Raw genomic sequence first — 19732 nt, forward strand, 5'->3', positions numbered from 1 at the left:
ATGATGTAATCTCATGTGTATAAGAACCTTTTATTTCCCCCCCAAAAAACATGCTGTTTTCCCAAGGGTCAAACCATTTGTGCCAGTTTTCTGATTTGCTTTAGTCTGCTGTTCCATGTTTGCACCGTTTAAGTGCACATCATTCACAGTGCAGGCAAGTTAAGAGAAATACGCTAACTGCTGTCTAACACAGGTCTGTATTTCATCTGACTTAAATCTACTGTGGCAGACTTTTATAAATTGATGCTGTTGTTTTGCACGGAGCTCATGTAACCAGTCCTCTGAGGGCATTGTTGAGTAAAAAGAGCACAGCGCAGCCAAACATCTGCAGCTTGCATAACCGAAGCCCCGGCCAGTGGAAAATAGCACCATCACTCATTTTCAGCAGAAATAATAACAGCTGGAATGTGGCCAGAGGCAACATTTGATAATCATGAAGATTGTCCAAGAAACTATATATGTTATAGATGGCCAGGCTTGTGCATGCATTTCACATTTTGGGTGGTATAGTGGAAGATGTTATGTCATGCTTAAAGCAGGAGTCAGTTTCTTGTTTTGATGAAGTGTGAAAGTTAAGTAACGCAAAATCTTAAATGACCTCCCACAAGTTGAAGGACTGGGCAAAAGACCTCATGGCTTCCATCTGAGTATCTAGGCTTTAAAGAGAGCAGAAGTGTAACAGGGAATTAGTGTTTTTAACTTAATTTGGGGTTGGCCAATATATCAATATTGTGATATGAGACAAGATATCATCGAACATTTTGGAAATCTTAACATTAGAAGTGCTGTCTTTTCCTGGTTTTGAAAGGCTGCATTACAGTACAGTGATTTAAAAGTGATACTTAAAAGTTCGCTACCTCCCAAAAAACAAACAATTAAAATGAAATAAATATTACTTTTTTTTATCTCCCCCAAACATAAGCCTGGAGGGGTTCATGCATTTAGTGTGTGTGTATATCTGTGTCTGCAGCTAATCTCGCAAACTGGACCAATAAGCATAATGTTTTTGTGTGCAGATTTTTAATGGTCTTTGTAAGGACTTCTCTTGTTTAACTTGTTTCATTTACTGTTTTACACTGTGATTGACTGCCGAAGTGTTCTGGAAATCTACTTGGCTAAAAACAAGTCTGACCTAGTCTGCTGCAGGCCATATTTTTTGCTCTCGTGGCCCAAAACTAACATCCATGAAAAAGGTTTTATCACATTTGGAACTGGAGAATCTGAAGATTAACTCTCATACCCAGTTTATTATGATCCACTAAAATTAAGTACACAACGAGATTGATAAATCAAAAAGTTTTTGGTTACCATCGCCAACTTTCTGATTACATGGAAGTTGGGAGGAACAATCCCACTGTGCAGCATTCTGTCCACTGCATAATGTCATACCACATCAGGAGCACTTCAGAAGTGAGGTGTTTTTCCTTCTGATTTTGTCGACTTATAGATTTGTGCTTCTACCATAGTTAAGTAAGTAGACTATGTAGTTATATTGTTTCTTTTTTTGTCTGTTTTAATTGTGATTTTAATTGTTGGTACCAACTTTGTTGTGCTGTAGCCTACAGATGAAGTTAATACTTTTAAAAATCCAGTTATGAATGACATGGATCATGGTGATTGAAAATACATTTGTCCTCATAATTACTTACTATCTATGTTTTACATACAGTGCCTGTTAGCAGAAAAAAATGAATGCGCTCTGTGCAATGCAGACAAAAATATGCAAGGTGCGTATTTTAATACTTTTTTGGAACACTTCAGAAACACATTGTGTCGCGTCTGCTGCAATTGTTTGGAATGAATGTGGCCGTAGCAGCTGGAAAGTAGCCACCTGGTGGAGATCTGCACTCTGCCTTTACACTTTTCTAGTTTTATTAGACCTACATGTACTTGTTAAAAAAATCATGAAAAACATTTCTCAATAGACATGACTGATTCTGTTAAGTTTGAAAACAAAATACAGGAATTGGCTACCAGAAATGCCATTATTCATCTTATTCATCATTACATTGGCAATTCCTGTCTGTCTGCCTGTATTTCCCTTCTCGCACACTTACACTCAACCATTTTCCCCCACTGTGAAACAGGATGCTCTGACTTATCTCCACAATGGCCTCACACACACACACACACACACACACACACACACACACACACACACACACACACACACACACACACACACACACCTTTTGTAGTTCTCCCTTGATAAGATTGCCTTAATCCCCGCAGGCAGAAAATAGTGGGGAACTCCTTGTCTTGCCAGCCTGCCAGCAGCTAACCAGACAGTGCACTCAGTTAATAATAGCCAGCCATCTTTGTTTAGGGCCTTGTTCCCAGACGTCCAAGTCCCACTAATTGGCCAATTTCCAGTATTAGGACCAATACCTCCATGATGATGGTGATTTAAATGGACCACGCAGGTAGGCTGCTCACACATTTACAACTATGGCTCTAAACACGATCGCTGCCTGTAGCTGGGACTATTTAGGTACTACCTCCTCCGCAGCAACAACAGGGATAAAACAAGGGTAATACCAATGTAGGGGTTGGCTCGCAAATGCAGGGGTTGGAGTTATTTGAAGCAAGGAAATGTCTCCTGCTTGCTCAGAGTGTTAAAGTGTTGGGATTATACTTTAAATATTAGATTGGAAGACACCCAGGCATGAGGCAACTTTATTAGGGAATGCTTAGACACTCCTCATAAACCTCCAGTGGAGATTTTTAGCAGCCTAAGTATCACCTGGGTAGTGATACTCAACTAACGGCCTGTGGGCCAAATCTGGACCCTGCTAGGGTGTCAGGTGCCCCCCTCCAACCATTTTCTAATTCAAAATTAAAGTAAAGTGATTCGTACTGTGATTTTTTGTTGTACTTTTAGTATACATAAGGTGCCAGAGAACATAAAAAAGAATCAAAATAGGGCTTGTTTATCAAAAGAGGATCCTAGGACAGAGGTCCTAGCTAAGTCCCCAATGTACCTAAATTTTAGAAATGTCCTAAAATCCTGAAAAAATTAAAAGGTCATACAATCCTAGAAATGTTCTAAAATCATAGATACATCCTAAAATCTGAGAAATGTCCTCAAATGCTAAATACATCCTAAAATGCTAGAAATGTCCTAAACTCTGGAAACATTTTAAAATCCTAGAAATGTTCTAAGATCTGAGAAATTTCACAAAAACTGAGAAATATCCTAACATCTCATAAATGTTCTAAAATCCTAGAAAAGTCCTAAAATCTGAGAAATGTCCTAAAATCCTAGAAAAGTCCTAAAATCTGAGAAATTTCCCCAAATCATAGAAATATCCTAACGTCTGATAAATATTCTAAAATCCTAGAAATATCCTAATGTCTGATAAATGTTCTAAAATCCTAGAAACATCCTAAAATCCATGAAATGTTCTCATATCCTGAAAATATCCTAATGTCCTAGAATTGCACTGAAATCCTAGAAACGTCCTAAGATCTTAGAAGTGTGCTAACATTCTAACACGGTCTTAAAATCTTAGAAACGTCCTAAAATCTTAGAAATGTCCTAAAATCCTCGAAAAATCCCGGGAGCTGCTGCAACTGGCCTCGTGCCTCCTGTCATCTTGCAAAAGAGGCCCAGAAGCAAAGCATGTTGAGTATGCCTGCACTAAGGTGTCACCATGTGTGTAGTGTTATGTTCGGGGATAAGAGGACAAATGAGGTATTATTGCCACTTGTGTTTGGAGTGATTCAGGGACCCTCTCCATCCTTTCACGTCCTCTCCTGACACAGCCCCTGCATCCAACCTGCCATTTGACCTGACAACAGTCTCACTCTCTCCTGTGTTACCCGATATAAAATGATCAGCGTTGGGATTTGCAGGTTAAGGACGCTTAGAGCAGGGGTTTTAATGTCATGACGTCACATTAATTAGTGGCCACTTTGATCCTTTCAGCCTCTAAGCCGCACTCTGTCCTGCTCTGTCTGTCTGCACACACGGGATGAGTTAGTGACTCCCTTGAGGACCGCGGAGGAGAATGCTACTGATGCACCCAGCCCTGTAGGCCATCACTCAGCTCCCCTCACCATTTTTTACCCCCAAACAGGTGATGCTTTTGTGAAAAAGACAGGACGGGAATACAACATTACTCGAGCTCAAAATGGCAGACAAGGATAGCGTGGAGAAATACCTGGAGAACAACCCGCAGTTCGCCAAAGAATACTTTGATAAGAAGTTGCGCGCAGAAGCCCTGTCCGCCGCTTTTTCTGAACCTGTCGATGTCAAAGACACTGCTTCCTTCAAGGATATTAACTCTGTGCAAGAGGCGGCCGTCATTTTCGAGCTGGTCCAGGAGATGCAGAAACAAGGGGAAATGGAGCCGTCCCTTCACAAAGTTTTGCAGAGAGTGGCCCTAATCATTCAGGCCGACAGGATCGGTTACTACGCGTGCCGGTCGAGAAACGGAATACCTGAGCTGGCGACTGTCCTCTTTGACGTGACGCCAACTTCCAAATATGAGGTAAACAGGGTCGATCCGCAGGCTGAAATTGTCTTCCCTCTGGACATGGGTATTGTTGGTCACACCGCAACAAGCAAAAAGCCACAAAATGTTCCTGACGTCTCAAAGGTGAGTTCAGTCAAGTGCCCGGGCTCCCAGGTGCGCACAAAAAAGTTTTGTGTGTGTGTGTGTGTGTGTGTGTGTATGAGTGTGTCACAGACTCTGAAGTAGTCAAAAATTTGGCAATGGCTCCTTGTTTCTGAGATGTGATCTTTTTCAGTAATGGTAATAAATAATAGACCTACATTTTTTTCATACAGCGCTTTAAGGCATTTTACATGGTAATATAAACAGAAAAAGTAATAATGGTACAAAAACCACAACAATGTAAAACTAAGGGGGGGTTTAATAGATCACAGATTAAAAAAATAAAATTATGAAATTATAAGTGAAAATTGCCTCTATGCTATGATATTTGTCGGTTTTACAAGAAATACGAATTTATTAGCTAAGGTCATTTGTTGGAGTGTAGGCTTCACAAATTTCCCCTAAGTTTATTTCTAAATGGGTACACAGTCAAATTAATACATTACAGTCACACTTTTTTTCTAGTTATTGTGGATCTGGTAAAATTGGTTTTTTTTTTTGTCTGTCCATATGTACTCATAGCCTAATATGCACAATGAGGTCCTTGCTATTGTTGCTTTGAAAATATCATAGCTTTAATTAGGCCAACTGATATTGAAGCGTATGAGTGATGCCAAAATAAGTGATGAAACATGTGAAGGAAAAGGATTTTATTTAATAGTAAATGATATAATATATTTTATGGCTTTTTTTTTTTTACTCCAAGTGCTACTTTTAGCGTGCAGCAAGATTCATGAAATCTCAGCCGTCAGAATTATTATGACAGAAGGATATGATATACTGATCCATCAGGTCAATAGACAAATGTGAATGCATGAAAGTCTTTTGCTGCCAAGTGTAACTAATAATAGAATATTAGTATCTGAATAAACCACAAGTTGTTGTTTATTTATTTAAAAGTTAGATCAGACAGCATGCCACCCCCTGTTTGAAAGAAGTAGATGTTAGATACATTATGAATCTGTCAATTTGACAGGCAGTTTAAACTACACAGAACTGCAAAGAATAAAATGAACAGTGCTACTGTATGTTAGTGATGTTGTTTTATGTACAACTTTAACCAATCCCGAATTCAAGTTTTTCATTTTCTCCCCATACAGAATCCAAAGTTCTCTGACTTTGTGGACAAACAGACTGGATACAAGACTAAATGCATGCTCACTTTCCCTGTTATGGCTGACAAAGAGTGCCTTGGAGTTGTCATGGCACTAAACAAAATAGGAGCGGACGCGTTCTCTCCAGAAGATGAGACGGTAACAATACACACCGTAAACATGAATTCACTCTTACCCATTGTCATTCAATGAGTGAGCTGGAACAGTGTTGTGTTTTGAACACACGGCTGACACTGACTGTTATAGTATCATTACTCAGTCCTCTTTATTTTATGTAATAGCTTACATACCTACATACCTCCTATTTCATCATGTCCACATTTTTTTTGCCTACTACTTTAAGAAGCCTGCGCTCTGCCATTTGAAATGTACTAAATAAAGATTATTGTGGTAATTTAATTGCACCAGTAGGGTGTAAAACACTCCAATTATGTCAGTGGGAGCCAATCAGACCTGCCTGAAATTATTTGGCTGCTTTTGAACATTCAAGTTGAAGAAAGGCATAATGAGTTAACTGGGAATAAGTTATCTCTTCGCTTATATCAAACAACATCCACTGCTGTGTCTTATCATTCAGGAGCCGTAAACTCACACTGAGGCGCAGTTCCATAAAGAATGAACTGGGTCAGATGGAAATGATGTTTTCGCAGACTCTTGGTGTTATAATGTTAATTCACAGGAGCTGAAAAAGAGAGTAAAGAGATCTAAGGAGGGGATTACAGGGCAGAAGCGTTAACTACTAAAATGCACTATAATGTCTGTTATCTCTTTGTGCTCAGGTTTCTACTTGTTTTCAATTTGTATTTTATCTCTATCGGGAAAAATGCATCTCTGAAATGTAAACTTGGATATTTAAGAAAAACACACTCATGTTTACTCCATCAAGCATCAAAGGGGTTGTTAAGCACAAGTGTAATGGGATTTTATTTGTCTGCAAAGATGTATGAAATGAATTTCTATGTAAATCCATGTACAAAATATTTGTGTAAAGATTAGCCAAACTTAAAAGATCTCTTGAAGTTTGCAAGAATGAGGATACCCACTCTTCACACCCACCATATTCTTCCCATACAGTTCACTTTATGATAGCAGTCACAACTTTGCTGGTGTAAATGCAACCAAATGGTACAACACAAAAAAAATCATCTTAGTCTTATATCTTCTCTTGTGTATTGATAAAATTTCTAATCTCATTTGGTCCTTAGCTCTTCCACAAGTACATGACCTTTGCCCAAGTCATCACCCTGCAGCATTTCACAAACTACATGTTCAACGTGGAGTCCAGAAGGAGTCAGGTACACTGAATCGCCCATTATAATACTGATGAACACTGTGCCCCCTATATTATAACAAATATACTATATTGCACAGCTACAGATGCAATTACCAGCTGTTCTTTCCGTTGTAGGTGCTGCTCTGGTCGGCCAGTAAAGTATTTGAGGAGTTGACGGACATTGAGAGACAGTTCCACAAAGCGCTCTACACTGTAAGGATCTATCTAAATTGTGAACGATACTCAGTGGGCCTGTTGGACATGACCAAAGAGAAGGTTGGTGTTGCAGAATAAATTTGGTTTTATGCATAGGGTTGAATAGATAGCATTCATGGATAATGTCTTTAAACTATAATTGTCTGTTTTTTTGTCCTGCAGGAATTCTATGATGAATGGCCGGTGAAACTGGGAGACGTGGAACCTTATAAAGGACCGAAAACACCAGATGGCAGGGTAACAAACTCATTTTTCTCCTTGTTGATTCTGTTTTTGTGATGTGTGGTACTTAAGCTACTTGCTCCAACTTTTCTATTGTAGTTTAAAGATGAATCAATAATTGCTTACGGGCTTCTTCTTTTTGTACAGGAAGTAATCTTTTACAAGATCATTGACTACCTCCTGGAAGGCAAAGAAGAAATCAAAGTCATACCGTGAGCAGCAGCAGCTACAAACAAACACATACATTTCAAAATACAGCTTAAAAACAGAATTTAGAAAAACCCTGATGAGCAGTGCTCACACTTTTAATTATCTTTTTTTTCACTCAGTTTTAGATATAATTTGATCCCCCTCAAATTAACATTTAAAACCCACGAAAAACACATCCACAGACAATCCTGGGTGTTTCTGATGAGTGTTATTCAGTCATGGTTTCTGTAGGAGCAACATAATGACTGTCCGCTCTGTTATACATGTTTCTCAGAGAAAACTTGCTCACTCCAGGTCTCACAACTCTTTATGTTTCTGTCTTTCATGCTCTTTCAGTGGTCCGCCTGCAGATCATTGGGCTCTAGTCAGCGGCCTACCCACCTATGTTGCAGAAAACGGCTTTGTAAGTCTCTCATTGCCGCCGCAGGGCACTTAATTATGGGAATCACTTGAGTTGTAAAGGCTTGAAAATAGAGGGGGGCTTAGCTTTGGAGTAGGTACAGAGACATGTCAACATCTGATGTGGTGGCATGAGAGTGTAGTGAAATAAAGACACATTTGGTGCAATGTGACATAAAACAGGCAAAAGAACAAGTTGGAATACTGCACATGAAGTGACTTGGTACAGTTATGTGTCAGTTTATAGCACTGAATACAATAATCAACACAGTTTTAATTTTATCATTTTCATTTAATAAATCCCAATTAACAGTTGGACATATTGCAAACCCTTGCAATGTACTAAAATACCATAAAGTAAAGTAAACATGATTTAACATAGATAAATACTCTTATATTGCTGTAATTATACTGTTCTGTAAACATGGCATCTAATGCACATCTGTCCATCGTGCAAGAGGGATCCCTTCTCACTTACTCTTCCTGAGGTTTCTACCATTTTGTCCCCCATTATAAGGCTTTTGGGGGGAGTTTTTTCTTCTCTGCTATGAGGGTCCAAGGACAGAGGGATACTGTAAAGGCCTCTGAGGCATATTGTGATTTGTGATAATGAGCTTTATAAATAAAACTGACTTGACTATAGTACAGATAAAAGGTTGTCTCAAAAATGATTAGAAATAGCAGTTTTAAGTAAAAATGTAATGAATTGTCGTAGCAAAGCGCTTGACTTTAATGTTGTTAATGTGTCTGCCTGCAGATTTGCAACATGATGAACGTGGCTGCAGATGACTACTTCACTTTCCAGGTGAGGAGATTTTTACAATCCATCTACATTTAGGATGATGCAATATACACCAATATCCGTTTTGATATACTTACAAATATTAAAGGGAAACATTAACTTAATAAAGAATTCCAATGAGTTACTGCCATAGTCTAGGAAAGTTTAGTCATTATTTTTTAACATGGACTACTCTCTCTTAAAGCCAGAAATCAGAGAAGTGAGTCTCAAATCTGTGATGTCATTGGGTATTAATTGTGGAGCTGCTCCATAGACAATAAATGGGGATCTGATTTTGTGGACCCCCAGAATGTTTTTTGCTCTCTTTTATACCCAAGTGAGATTGTAGTGTTCTTAGTTCAGAAACAGAAAATGTACCCACATGCTCAAAAAATCCCCTGGATGCTCTCACTGTCATCTACAACTCCTTTCCAAATCAATGGTCTATGGAGCAGCTCCTGACTTTATACCCGAAGACATCACAAATTTTATTGTTAGCAGTCTAGTTTTTCGATTCAGGAGTTTGTTCATGCCTACTTATTTGCTTATTTTTTTGGCTGTCTTAGACCATAGGAATAACATGTATGAATTTAAAAATGGGTATAGTTTCCCTTTAGGGCCCTTCCAGTGCAATATGCAGATTCAGTGCCCATATTTAGGAAGAATGGCTTAAAATAGATTGCATGGTTTGAATCCTTTATTTCGATGTCTTTCAGAAAGAGGCTGTGGATGAGACGGGTTTTGTCATCAAGAACGTTTTGTCGCTGCCCATCGTCAACAAAAAGGAAGAAATTGTGGGCATCGCCACTTTCTTCAACAGGAAAGACGGCAAGCCATTCGATGAACACGATGAACAGATCACTGAGGTCAGCACCATGCATTCTCTTTTTTATTCCCTGTCTCCATTATATGTAGTTGGCGGTATCATGTTACATGTCTGTGTGTAGACGCATATGTTCACATTTCTTCTCCCTCACCATTTCATTGTGCCAGGCCCTGACGCAGTTTTTGGGTTGGTCCGTGCTGAACTGTGACACCTACGACAAGTTGAACCGTATGGAGTGGAGGAAAGAAATTGCCCAGGAGATGCTCATGTGCCAGACCATGTGCACCAAAGACGAATTGCAAACCATTCTGGTCAGTATCAACCTGATGCACCCACGTTTGATCTCTGAGCATTTGATCAAGAGGCCACTCGAGCGTGGATTAAAAGTAGTCAAAGGTTAATGCGCCATGAATAGCTTTTTGAGTAGCAGTCCTCCATTAGCAGCTATTAGATGACTTATAAAAGGTCTGGTGGAGACAATGACAAAACAGTTACTGCACTGATTTGAGCACTTGTCTGAAGTGCTTAAAAACATGATATAATTTCTGCTTTTTGTTCTACAGATCTAGAAATTCAAGCTGTAAATTCCCATAGGTGATCACAACATGTTCATGGGGTGTGCAGTGTGAATGCCATTATAAATTATTGTTCTCTTTTTTCTAACCAGAACACCAAAGAGAAGTTTGATGCAGAGCCTGAAGACTGTGACCAGAAAGAGATGTACAAACTGTTGGTAGGTTTTGTTTAAACCTTCAGGACAAAAACCACCAATAAAATGAAACACTGTGATACTAAAACAAGATCATTACATTGCTTTACTTCTTTGAAAAAAATTCTTTACCATTTTGATACCAACATTGTAATTATGAGTGCTTTTTTGAGTACTGAATGATTCATGGATGTCTTTTGTGTTTTGCCTCAGAGAGCAACCTGCCCAGTAGCGGACAATGTCGACGGAGAGAGTCTGTACCTGTTCTCCTTTAGCGACTTCCCCGTCACGGAGTTCGGCCTCATCAAAGCCGGAATTCGCATGTTCTTTGAGCTCGGAGTTATTGAGAAGTTTAAAGTTCCCGCAGAGGTGAGTCATGCATTGGATTTGTCTGCCCTTACAGGAAGCTCTTACTGGTTTCTTGTGGTGCCAGTGGTCTTAAGAATGTGGAGAAAATCCTTTTTTTTGCTGCTATCTTCCAACTTGGATATAATTGTATGCATAGAGCAGGGCACGTTATTTGTTTGTGTTCCCACCAGAAGCTTACTATTTTAATAGCATTCATATTAAATGCATATAAAAAGTAGGATTAAAGAACTTTTAAATGCAAACGTATAATCCATGCAAATCATTTGGGGTGAGAGAAGTAGCTGTGAAGGTCATGGCCATGACTCATCTGAAAGCCTTCAAAATTGAAATTTCTATCTTTTACATCCAGACACTGACCAAGTGGATGTACACAGTGAGGAAGGGTTACCGCGCCATCACCTACCACAACTGGAGGCATGGATTTAACGTAGGCCACACCATGTTCTGCCTGCTGCAGGTATTGCCCGCACACACATCTGCATGCAACAACTGTAAACTTTAAACCAGAGATATTCAACTTGTTTTGCCCGAGAGCCACTTTTGCAAAATGACATAGCACATTTTTTCACAAACAAGATTTATTTTGATGCTTTTTTATGCACTCTTGCACCTTTTTTACATTAAAAGTCCCAAAATCCCAATTTATTTTCATTGTGAGTTAAAAAAAAATGCTTGGGGGCCACCCAGCACCTTATTGTGGACCATATTTGGCCCATGGACCATAAACTGAGTATCACTGCCCTAAACTCAAAGCTTACAAATGAACAGAAGTGCCCTCTGGACTGTTGTAGTTCCATCTCTTCTTGTTTCTTGTAGACAGCAAGTGATGCTAATTTACTCTGCAACTCACAGCAAAATATCTAACACAATACATGTAGTGACAGCTTAATGGGCCACTGTGTTTTACAGGAATGTGTGAACCACCCATACATGCTCATAACATGTTTTATTTCATCATAAAGCTAGCTGTGAATTGCACGAATACAGGTACTTTAAGTGCTTATAATCCTGTGAGAGCATCAGTATTGATGGTGCCCAAAATTCTGCAGTTTCTGGGTCTAAATGCTCTAGAAACAGACTCCAAATGAGAAAACAATTTTTATTATGTTCTGAACAGATCATGCTTTTTTTATAGGTGGTCACAATCCATATGACTCACCCCAGCACCTGCACGCAATAATTCATGATTTGTCTCTCCCACCTCACAGACAGGGAGGCTGAGGAAGTACTACTCTGATCTAGATGCCTTTGCCATGGTGGCTGCTGCTTTCTGCCACGATATCGACCACAGAGGAACCAACAACCTCTACCAGACAAAGCAAGTCAAAATATTTTGTGTGCAAAGGAAGTGTACGCATGTGCTTCACCTGTGTGTAAATATATTTTTCTCCCATCCTTTTCTTTTTTTCTGTAGGAGTGCATCTCCTCTAGCTAAACTCCATGGCTCCTCCATCATGGAGAGGCACCATTTGGAGTACAGCAAGACACTCATGGCGGAGGAGGTATGACACATTACTGGACAAAAAAAAAATCTGACTTAAAGGTTCTGTTTGTAACTTTTTACCAATTTTAATTGTTTTCATATTGCCACTGTGTGAACATGTTGTGACGAAACCTAGAAACTGAGACCTTCCCAACTTTCTTGGTAGTCTATATGTAAAGGACTCGGGCCATATTTCGTGGGACAATCCAAAGGATGTGATGTCATGCACATTCTAAAAGTCATGCCTCTCCAGTGCTGCCAGATAATTATCGTATTTGTACGATAATTTTGTCCTCCGTATGATGTACAGGGGGCAAAATTCCAAAATTGCCCTAATCTACATCTGTGTTAACGCATCACTTCTCACATGATCTCCTCACAGCCAATCGCGTTTGGTGTAGGCCGCGTTCGAGTCACGTCCCTCAAGCAGGCACCGCAGTCTTTTGTTTTCGTAAACACTCGGCCACTTGCTGGAAAAAAAACCTGACGTCTGTGGGCTTAGCCGTGTAGACTGAGAAATAGCTCCTCTCTAAAGTAGTGGGTATGGGTAGATTTGTATGTGTGTGAAAATGTTGGTTCCTTGTAATACCAGCTGATACGAATAATTTACAAATGGCAAGCTAGTAACATTATTCCAAATATGATTGAAATAAATTTTCCAGCCTGCAACATCCATGATGACAGTCAATCAAGATCAGTCTAGTGTTGGTCGTCGTTTTAGCTGATGCCTGTCGATGCTTGTGCTCCATAACCGTGAGCGAGCAAAGACGTGAGAAACAGGATACTGACTGCAGTTCACTTAATGTCAATGATTTTCTGAAATTTACATACAGAACCTTTATATGTAAAAATGGCATACATGTTTTGACCACTCTTCATCATCTCTCACAGAGCCTGAACCTCTTCTGCAACCTCCAGAAGCGTCAGTTTGAGCATGTGCAGCACTTGTTCGATGTCTGCATCATCGCCACAGATCTGGCCCTTTACTTCAAGTAGGTTTTCCAAAATGCTCTGACTGCTACCAATGCTACTGCCACAGCCTAGTAGAGCTTTAGCAGCAGCTGATCAATGTTTGTCTGTTTGCTGTTGTGTATTTGTTTAACTCAATTGGTCTGGCTGACTGTCTGCTATGTCATCACACAGAAAGAGAACCTTGTTCCAAAACATTGTGAATGCCACAGAGCAAATGAAAGAGGAAAAGGAGGCCATTGACTTTGTTTCCAACAACCCCACCAGGAAGGAAGTCATCATGTATGTAACTGATTCAAACCCAAGATAATACCAAGAAAATTCTGCTCACTTTCCTCTGACATGTATTTGTGAGAAAATTTCTGAAACAGACAGCAATGGCAGGGTGTCATCATGTCCTCCCTGACTGTCTGTCTCTCACCTCCAGGGCCATGATGATGACAGGTTGCGACTTGTCAGCTATCACCAAACCCTGGGAGGTACAGAGCAAGGTGGGTGGCCTCTGCGACCTGCACATGGGCTGATAAAATATATATATAGTAAAGTTTTTCATGTCATTTGTTCTGCCAAGAGCGACTGATTTTTGAGGTAAATATATTGCATTATTTTACCCTGCCTGTTTTTAATCGGGTTATTCAGCTCGAGTTATGTTTGGTTCTGTCTAGCTCAATAATTTAAGATTTATTCTATCCAAAAAAAATATAGACTTCTTTCCTTTCCTTTAATTTTTCAACAGTTCAATAGGCCATGTGTTTACAGTGTTTGCTGTTTCTTTGAGATCCAATGAAAAAAGCTTTCGTCCATGGAAAGAACCGAAAATAACCTACACTATATAAAAAAATGTCCTGCTACTCATTTCTAATCCTGTCCTCCCTGTGTTTTTCTTTTATTCCCACGCATCATTCTTTGTTCCTGTTGTCTGTTTCTCCACAGGTGGCTCTGATGGTCGCTGCTGAATTCTGGGAACAGGGAGATTTGGAGAGAACTGTTTTGGACCAACAACCAATTGTAAGGGTCATACCCCTCTTGTGCCTCTTCCTCTACTCTTCTGTTGCTTTTATGTTATTTTGTTATTATTTTTTTTTAGTTTTTTTTTTAGCAAATGCTTTTTCATCTGAAACTCTCCCCTCTGTCTCCCTCAGCCCATGATGGACAGAAACTGTGCCGAACAGCTACCCAAGATGCAGTGTGGTTTCATCGACTTTGTGTGCTCATTTGTGTACAAGGTAATTCACAGCTTTAACACTGTACAGTAGAAAAAATGAGTATGATTATAATAAACAATAAAGAGGAGGTGATGGTTTCCAGATGGGACTTAAGGCATGAGAAAAGACAGACGTGGATTTTGTAAAAAGGGAGTCAGGTCTGTGCGTCACGTTCTAACGATTTATCTGTAACTGCTGGAATTTAAACACAACCAAGGTCTAAGAGGGGTGTAATATTTAATCCAGATTCTATTTGATTTCCAGCAAATCTCCATTAAAAACATATTCTGCCTGAAAGGGAAATTCTTGGTTCAATGAAATGGAGAATATATTAAGAATTTTAGAGAATCTTCTACCTTTCTTTTAAAAGATTTTTTCTCAGAGATGTTTTCTCAAGTGAGCAAAGGTCCTTGAGTCTGTTAGGCAAAACAAAAAAGAAAACTTGCTCACCCGAAAAAACAACTCAAGATCCTGCCGACAGTGTCAATTTGAAAGGGAAATTCTTGATGTTCAGTGAAATGAGGAAGAAATCAGTCAATTAGGCTACAAGTTGATCTCATTTTCACTGTGGTTTATTTCAATTTTTTATATGGTATGATACAGAAATGTAACTGTATCTTTTACTGCATATATCAAAATATATTCTTGTCTTAGCTCATAATGCAAACAAGTAAAAGTATTTAGTAGTTTCTAATAAATTATTTTGAGATGTTCAGTCATTTATTTGAGATGCTAAGTCATTTTGAGACCCTAAGTCATTATTGTGAGAGATTAAGTTATAATTTTTTAGACATTAAGTCTTTATATTGCAACTCTAAGTCATCATTTTGCAATAGTAAATTATTATATTGAGGTATTAAGTCATATTTTCAGATACTTAACCATTAATTTGGGAAACTCATTATTTTTTAGACACTGAGTCACATTTTAAAATTTACATTTTAAATAGTCATTTTAGATAGTAAGTCAGTATTTTGAGATATTAAGTTGTTATTTTGCAATACTAAGTCATTATTTTTGAGATTTTAAGTCTCTATTTTGGGGACACCAAGTCATTAATTTGTCATATTAAGTTGTGATTTTGCAAGATATTTGTGATACTAAGTTGTAATTTTGAGATACTCATTATTTGTAAGATTTGTAGATAATTTAAAGTGTTTACTTTATGTTTATTTTTCATTTTGTGATACTAAGTCATTATTTTTAGATATTAATGTTGAGATAAGAGATAAAACTACATCAGAGAGGTGAAGATCGAACTCTGTGGCTGTAGTTTTACAGAGATACTGTTGCAGCTTCAGCCAACTTCCATACATATCCAATAACAGGATGTATAAACCTGCTAAACCCAGCTGGCCCTGAGAGGAATGTCAGCTGGCTGTTTTTCGGGATGGTATTTGGACAAGAACACACACATCCATATAAATGCACGTGTTCGCCGTCCCTGCAGACTTCAGGACTAAAAGGCATATCATATATTTGTCACACCAAAGTTTTCCTTCCTGTAAGTCCTTCCCTCTCTGTGCGCCCCACAGTGTGAATAACATGCTTACATTCTCTGTATTTTCTTTCTTGTATCAGGAGTTCTCCAGGTTCCACAAAGAGATCCAGCCCATGTTTGATGGTCTGAACAACAACAGGTCACACTGGAGTGAGCTGGCTGAGGTATACAACGCAAAGATAAAAGCTATTGAGGATGAGAAGAAGAAACTGGAAGAAGAGGAAGCCAAGAAAGGTAAAAACTGTTTTGTCTGTGTATATTGGTCCAGTTGATGGCCTGATTCAGTGATGAGAATTGTCCCATATCAATACATCTTTTTCTGTTTCTGTGTTTATTTAGCTGGTGGAGGCGAACCGTCAAAGTCAAAGACTTGCACCATTTGCTAAGTTCCTCCAGTCCTTGGATCTGGACTGATGCAGTCTGGTAAGGACTAATCTAGGCTATGCTTGCCTATTCTGGTCTGACAGCTAGTCTAGTTGGGGCTTGACTAGGCCAGCTTGGTCTCGTCTAATCTACACCAGCGTAGTTCTCTCTGGTTAGGTTGCTGTCTGCTCTGGTGCAGTCCGGGCGAGCCCTGTTTGGTCTGGTCTGGTTTCAGTCTAGCCTAATTTAGTCTAGTGTAGTCAGGTCTGGTCTGTGGTCCAATCTGCAGCCAGTCAGCCTAACTATCCTCCAAGAAGGGAAGAGTCGAAGATGAAGTAATGTTGGGACTCTGACTGCAAGAGAAGCCTGTTTGACTTGGAAGATGTGATGCATTTCTTCTTTCCTCTGCTTCTACAACACACAGCCATGAACATTTGAAAAACATATACACGGACAACATATATTTTTCCGTTAACATAGCAATAATCAAAACATTCCTGGGATATATGGTTTGAAACCATGGTTGGATAAGCTGTAAGCAAACAACCCAAGTCAGACTATTTAGTATAAATAGCTCAACTAGGGGACAGCATGTGCTGCATGTGGGGTGCATACATGCCAAATCAACAGTTTTCACACAGTGTTCCTATTGGCAGTCAGTCACCACACAGTACAGTAGTACTGTAGGTTGCACAATGCACTGAGGCAAATAATGATCACATAACTTTATACTACTTGAACTGTCTTTCTTTTACAGTTAAAGTTGCATGGGTTGTGGAATTAATTTTTTTAGGGATCTGTTAATGCTGTGCAACAAACCTTGAAGCTCAGATACAGCGAGTGGCAATCACAAGGGCTGATGTTCTTTTACCTCAAAAGGCGCTGAGTTGTGTATGGGTTTATTTATTTCTTTTAATATGCAATCCATCTATATATTATATTTTTGTTTTTTTGTATTGAACTGTCGCCACAGATGGAGAGGGTGAGGCGAGCTTTGAGAGAGGGTGTTGTGAATATTGTGAACAAATGCATGCTAAAATCACATTCAGGCACCTAGAAAATGTGTTGAATTTGTGTAACTTTATTGTCAGCTTTGGAAAAAAACAAGAGCTGCTACCTTTATGTCAAACGACCGTGAAAGAAATGACTTTGCAAGTTGAATGGAATATATTGTAATTCCACATCAGTCCAAAAAAGATGTGCATGATTTCACATGTATATAGTATATTATAGAGAAATTGTAAAATGTAAATTGTGTAAACTTAACTGAAGCATAAAACTAACTTGAAGGATGTTCAGTAAAAGCAACCTTTGCAGGAGACATTCAAAGAGGGTATGGTAGATCTACCTCTCCTGTAAGAAGATTGGATAGGATTTGATTTGATCGCCCGCCAGCGTTTGAGATCCACACAGCTTTAGACCTTAAATACCCTTCTTACAGAGGAGGCTACCAAAGCCTTGTATGTATGTGCAAAGACTTGTGTTTAAAAATGTGGCAGATGCAGCTATAGCAGCATCGATTGTTTGCTGGCACGGGCCAAAGTCCAAAGTGACGCAACAGTGTGATGAATCAGCTGCAGTTTGATCTGGAGTCAACTTGAATCTCCATGTAAACTTAATCTGATCAGGCATCTGAGTTGACAGTTCACCCTCCATGGTGCGCCTTCTGAAACACTTTTAGCTCCCGAGGGCAAAGGCAAGCTGTGGCTCTCAACTTCCTGTTACACAATGTCATCTCCTCTAATCAACGGGGCATCAATCAAAGGCCCTTAATCCTATCAGAATGGCTTTGGGACTACTTGGAAACTCCTTTTCTGCTGCTTGAGGTGAAGCGAGGAGCTATTGTGATCACTGGGGACAAAACTGTGCAAAAACATTTACTGAAAGTAAAAAAATAAATTACCCATTAATTTACCTCATTGTTCCTGCTGCACACACCCTCTTTAGATGGTTACACCACTAGTTCTGTCTCCAGTGATTAATGAAATTGTCCCTCACTTTTCCATCAAGGATCCTTTTTGTGAGGTACCAAATAATGCACTGTATACTTTATGCTTATCTCATCAACTGTCTTCCAGACTTTAGATCATTTGACGAGATGACCTCTACTGTATGTATGTGTCATGAGATGTAATATGTGTAAGCAAATAAAGGAATTTATGGAAGTGTAAGAAATTAGACTTTTTCTCTATATCAAAATAGGTGGTACATTATCTATTATTCACACCTGACTCCTGCACACGAAGGTTAGACAGAGACAGAAAGTGAACTTAAGAAACCTTGGGCTTAGCTGCAACAGTGCTCGTTCTTAGTCATATATCGTGCAGGGATCTTAGAGGCTCCAAAGCTGGATGAGCCTCTGGGGGAAAGAGGATCAGTGGATTGGTTCTGATCCTCGCTCGATACAATGTTGTCTGGCTGTATTTTTCAGCATCCCATCTCCTGCAGATTCTGCATGCAGAAAACTGGATGTTGCATGGTGTTAATTCCATTATTTATACAGTAATTTAGGAATCAATAATCTTTAAAGAACAATAATGCTGTAGCAGTGTACACCAGCAGGTGTACAGAATGCTGCTGGCTAAATATTTTGACAAAGAAGCGCAAAACAAGCCCTTAAATCTATCAAAAACGTAGTTTGTCAACCCTCTGTTTCAACACAACCTTAACATTCCCTCAACAATTTAGGGGTCAGTAAGTGCAGAGCTGGCCCCATGTACAGGCTGTACTCCCTCCACCTCTTTTCACAGGGCTCCACCTTCAAATTTTATGTTAAAATTTAAAGCAGATGAACATATTTATATTTTCATATATTTTAGCTAATTATAAATGAGATTATTTTTTGAGGAGAGTATTTTTATGGGAGGAAGGCGAGCTTTACAATACAATCAGTTGTTATTTGGGATTTTACAAATTCCCCCCATTGCCCTATATGTGTGCCCATGTAAAAAAATACAAACCAAGAAAACACGTTGACAACACAAGTGTTTAACTGTAAATGCATCCAGGTGCACAAGTGTAGCCAGGGGCCAAATTACATCCCACCGCCATTCAAAAACAACAGGCTCTTATTACTCAACGCACTGTTTGCTACACTTAACCATCTGTTCGCTGAACAATGCAATGAATCACACAGTAAATGACTTCTCCTGTGAAAACAGATACATTAAAAAGAGGCAGACAGAGCAGTAAGAGGTAACGTAATTGTCTTTATTTAAGCTAAGGTCTATAATCTCCCAGCAACCTCACGCAGTTTCCTTCCCCGCAAATCGGGGGCAAGGTAACACCTCAATCTGACCTTGGCCGGAGGGACACCTTAAGCTAATCATTGGAACAGCAGAGTGCAGATGCTGTGTTTCTACACTGAGTTATACTCGCACAGAAAAAAGTGCTACTCTGGAAAATGTACCAAATCTACATTACATTTTCAATTTATAAGGGATATCTCAAAGTTTAGTTTAGTTTTCTAACA

The 19732-nt window shown here is 39.2% G+C and overlaps 1 protein-coding gene across 2 annotated transcripts; it reads left to right on the forward strand.

The window, feature by feature from the left end:
* The first annotated feature begins 3959 nt into the window (after positions 1-3959).
* pde6c (phosphodiesterase 6C, cGMP-specific, cone, alpha prime) lies at positions 3960-18435 on the forward strand. Of its 2 annotated transcripts, XM_088070206.1 has the most exons (22): positions 3964-4601; positions 5720-5872; positions 6940-7029; positions 7143-7283; positions 7386-7460; positions 7593-7657; positions 7992-8058; positions 8812-8859; positions 9552-9701; positions 9829-9972; positions 10329-10394; positions 10584-10739; positions 11089-11196; positions 11948-12057; positions 12154-12241; positions 13114-13214; positions 13366-13473; positions 13619-13682; positions 14125-14199; positions 14334-14417; positions 15978-16131; positions 16237-18435. In XM_088070206.1, the coding sequence occupies exons 1-22, from the start codon at positions 4134-4136 to the stop codon at positions 16281-16283; spliced, it is 2562 nt and encodes an 853-aa protein (XP_087926332.1). In that variant the 5' UTR covers positions 3964-4133; the 3' UTR covers positions 16284-18435. The 2 variants fall into 2 exon arrangements, with proteins under 2 accessions (XP_087926331.1, XP_087926332.1); XM_088070205.1 differs by having other exon boundaries at positions 3960-4601; positions 11948-12241.
* The last annotated feature ends 1297 nt before the right edge of the window (positions 18436-19732 follow it).

The sequence above is a fragment of the Plectropomus leopardus genome, chromosome 19 (genome assembly GCF_026936395.1).
Source record: "Plectropomus leopardus strain MGB_pleo_1.0 chromosome 19, ASM2693639v1, whole genome shotgun sequence".
Lineage (NCBI taxonomy): Eukaryota > Metazoa > Chordata > Actinopteri > Perciformes > Serranidae > Plectropomus > Plectropomus leopardus.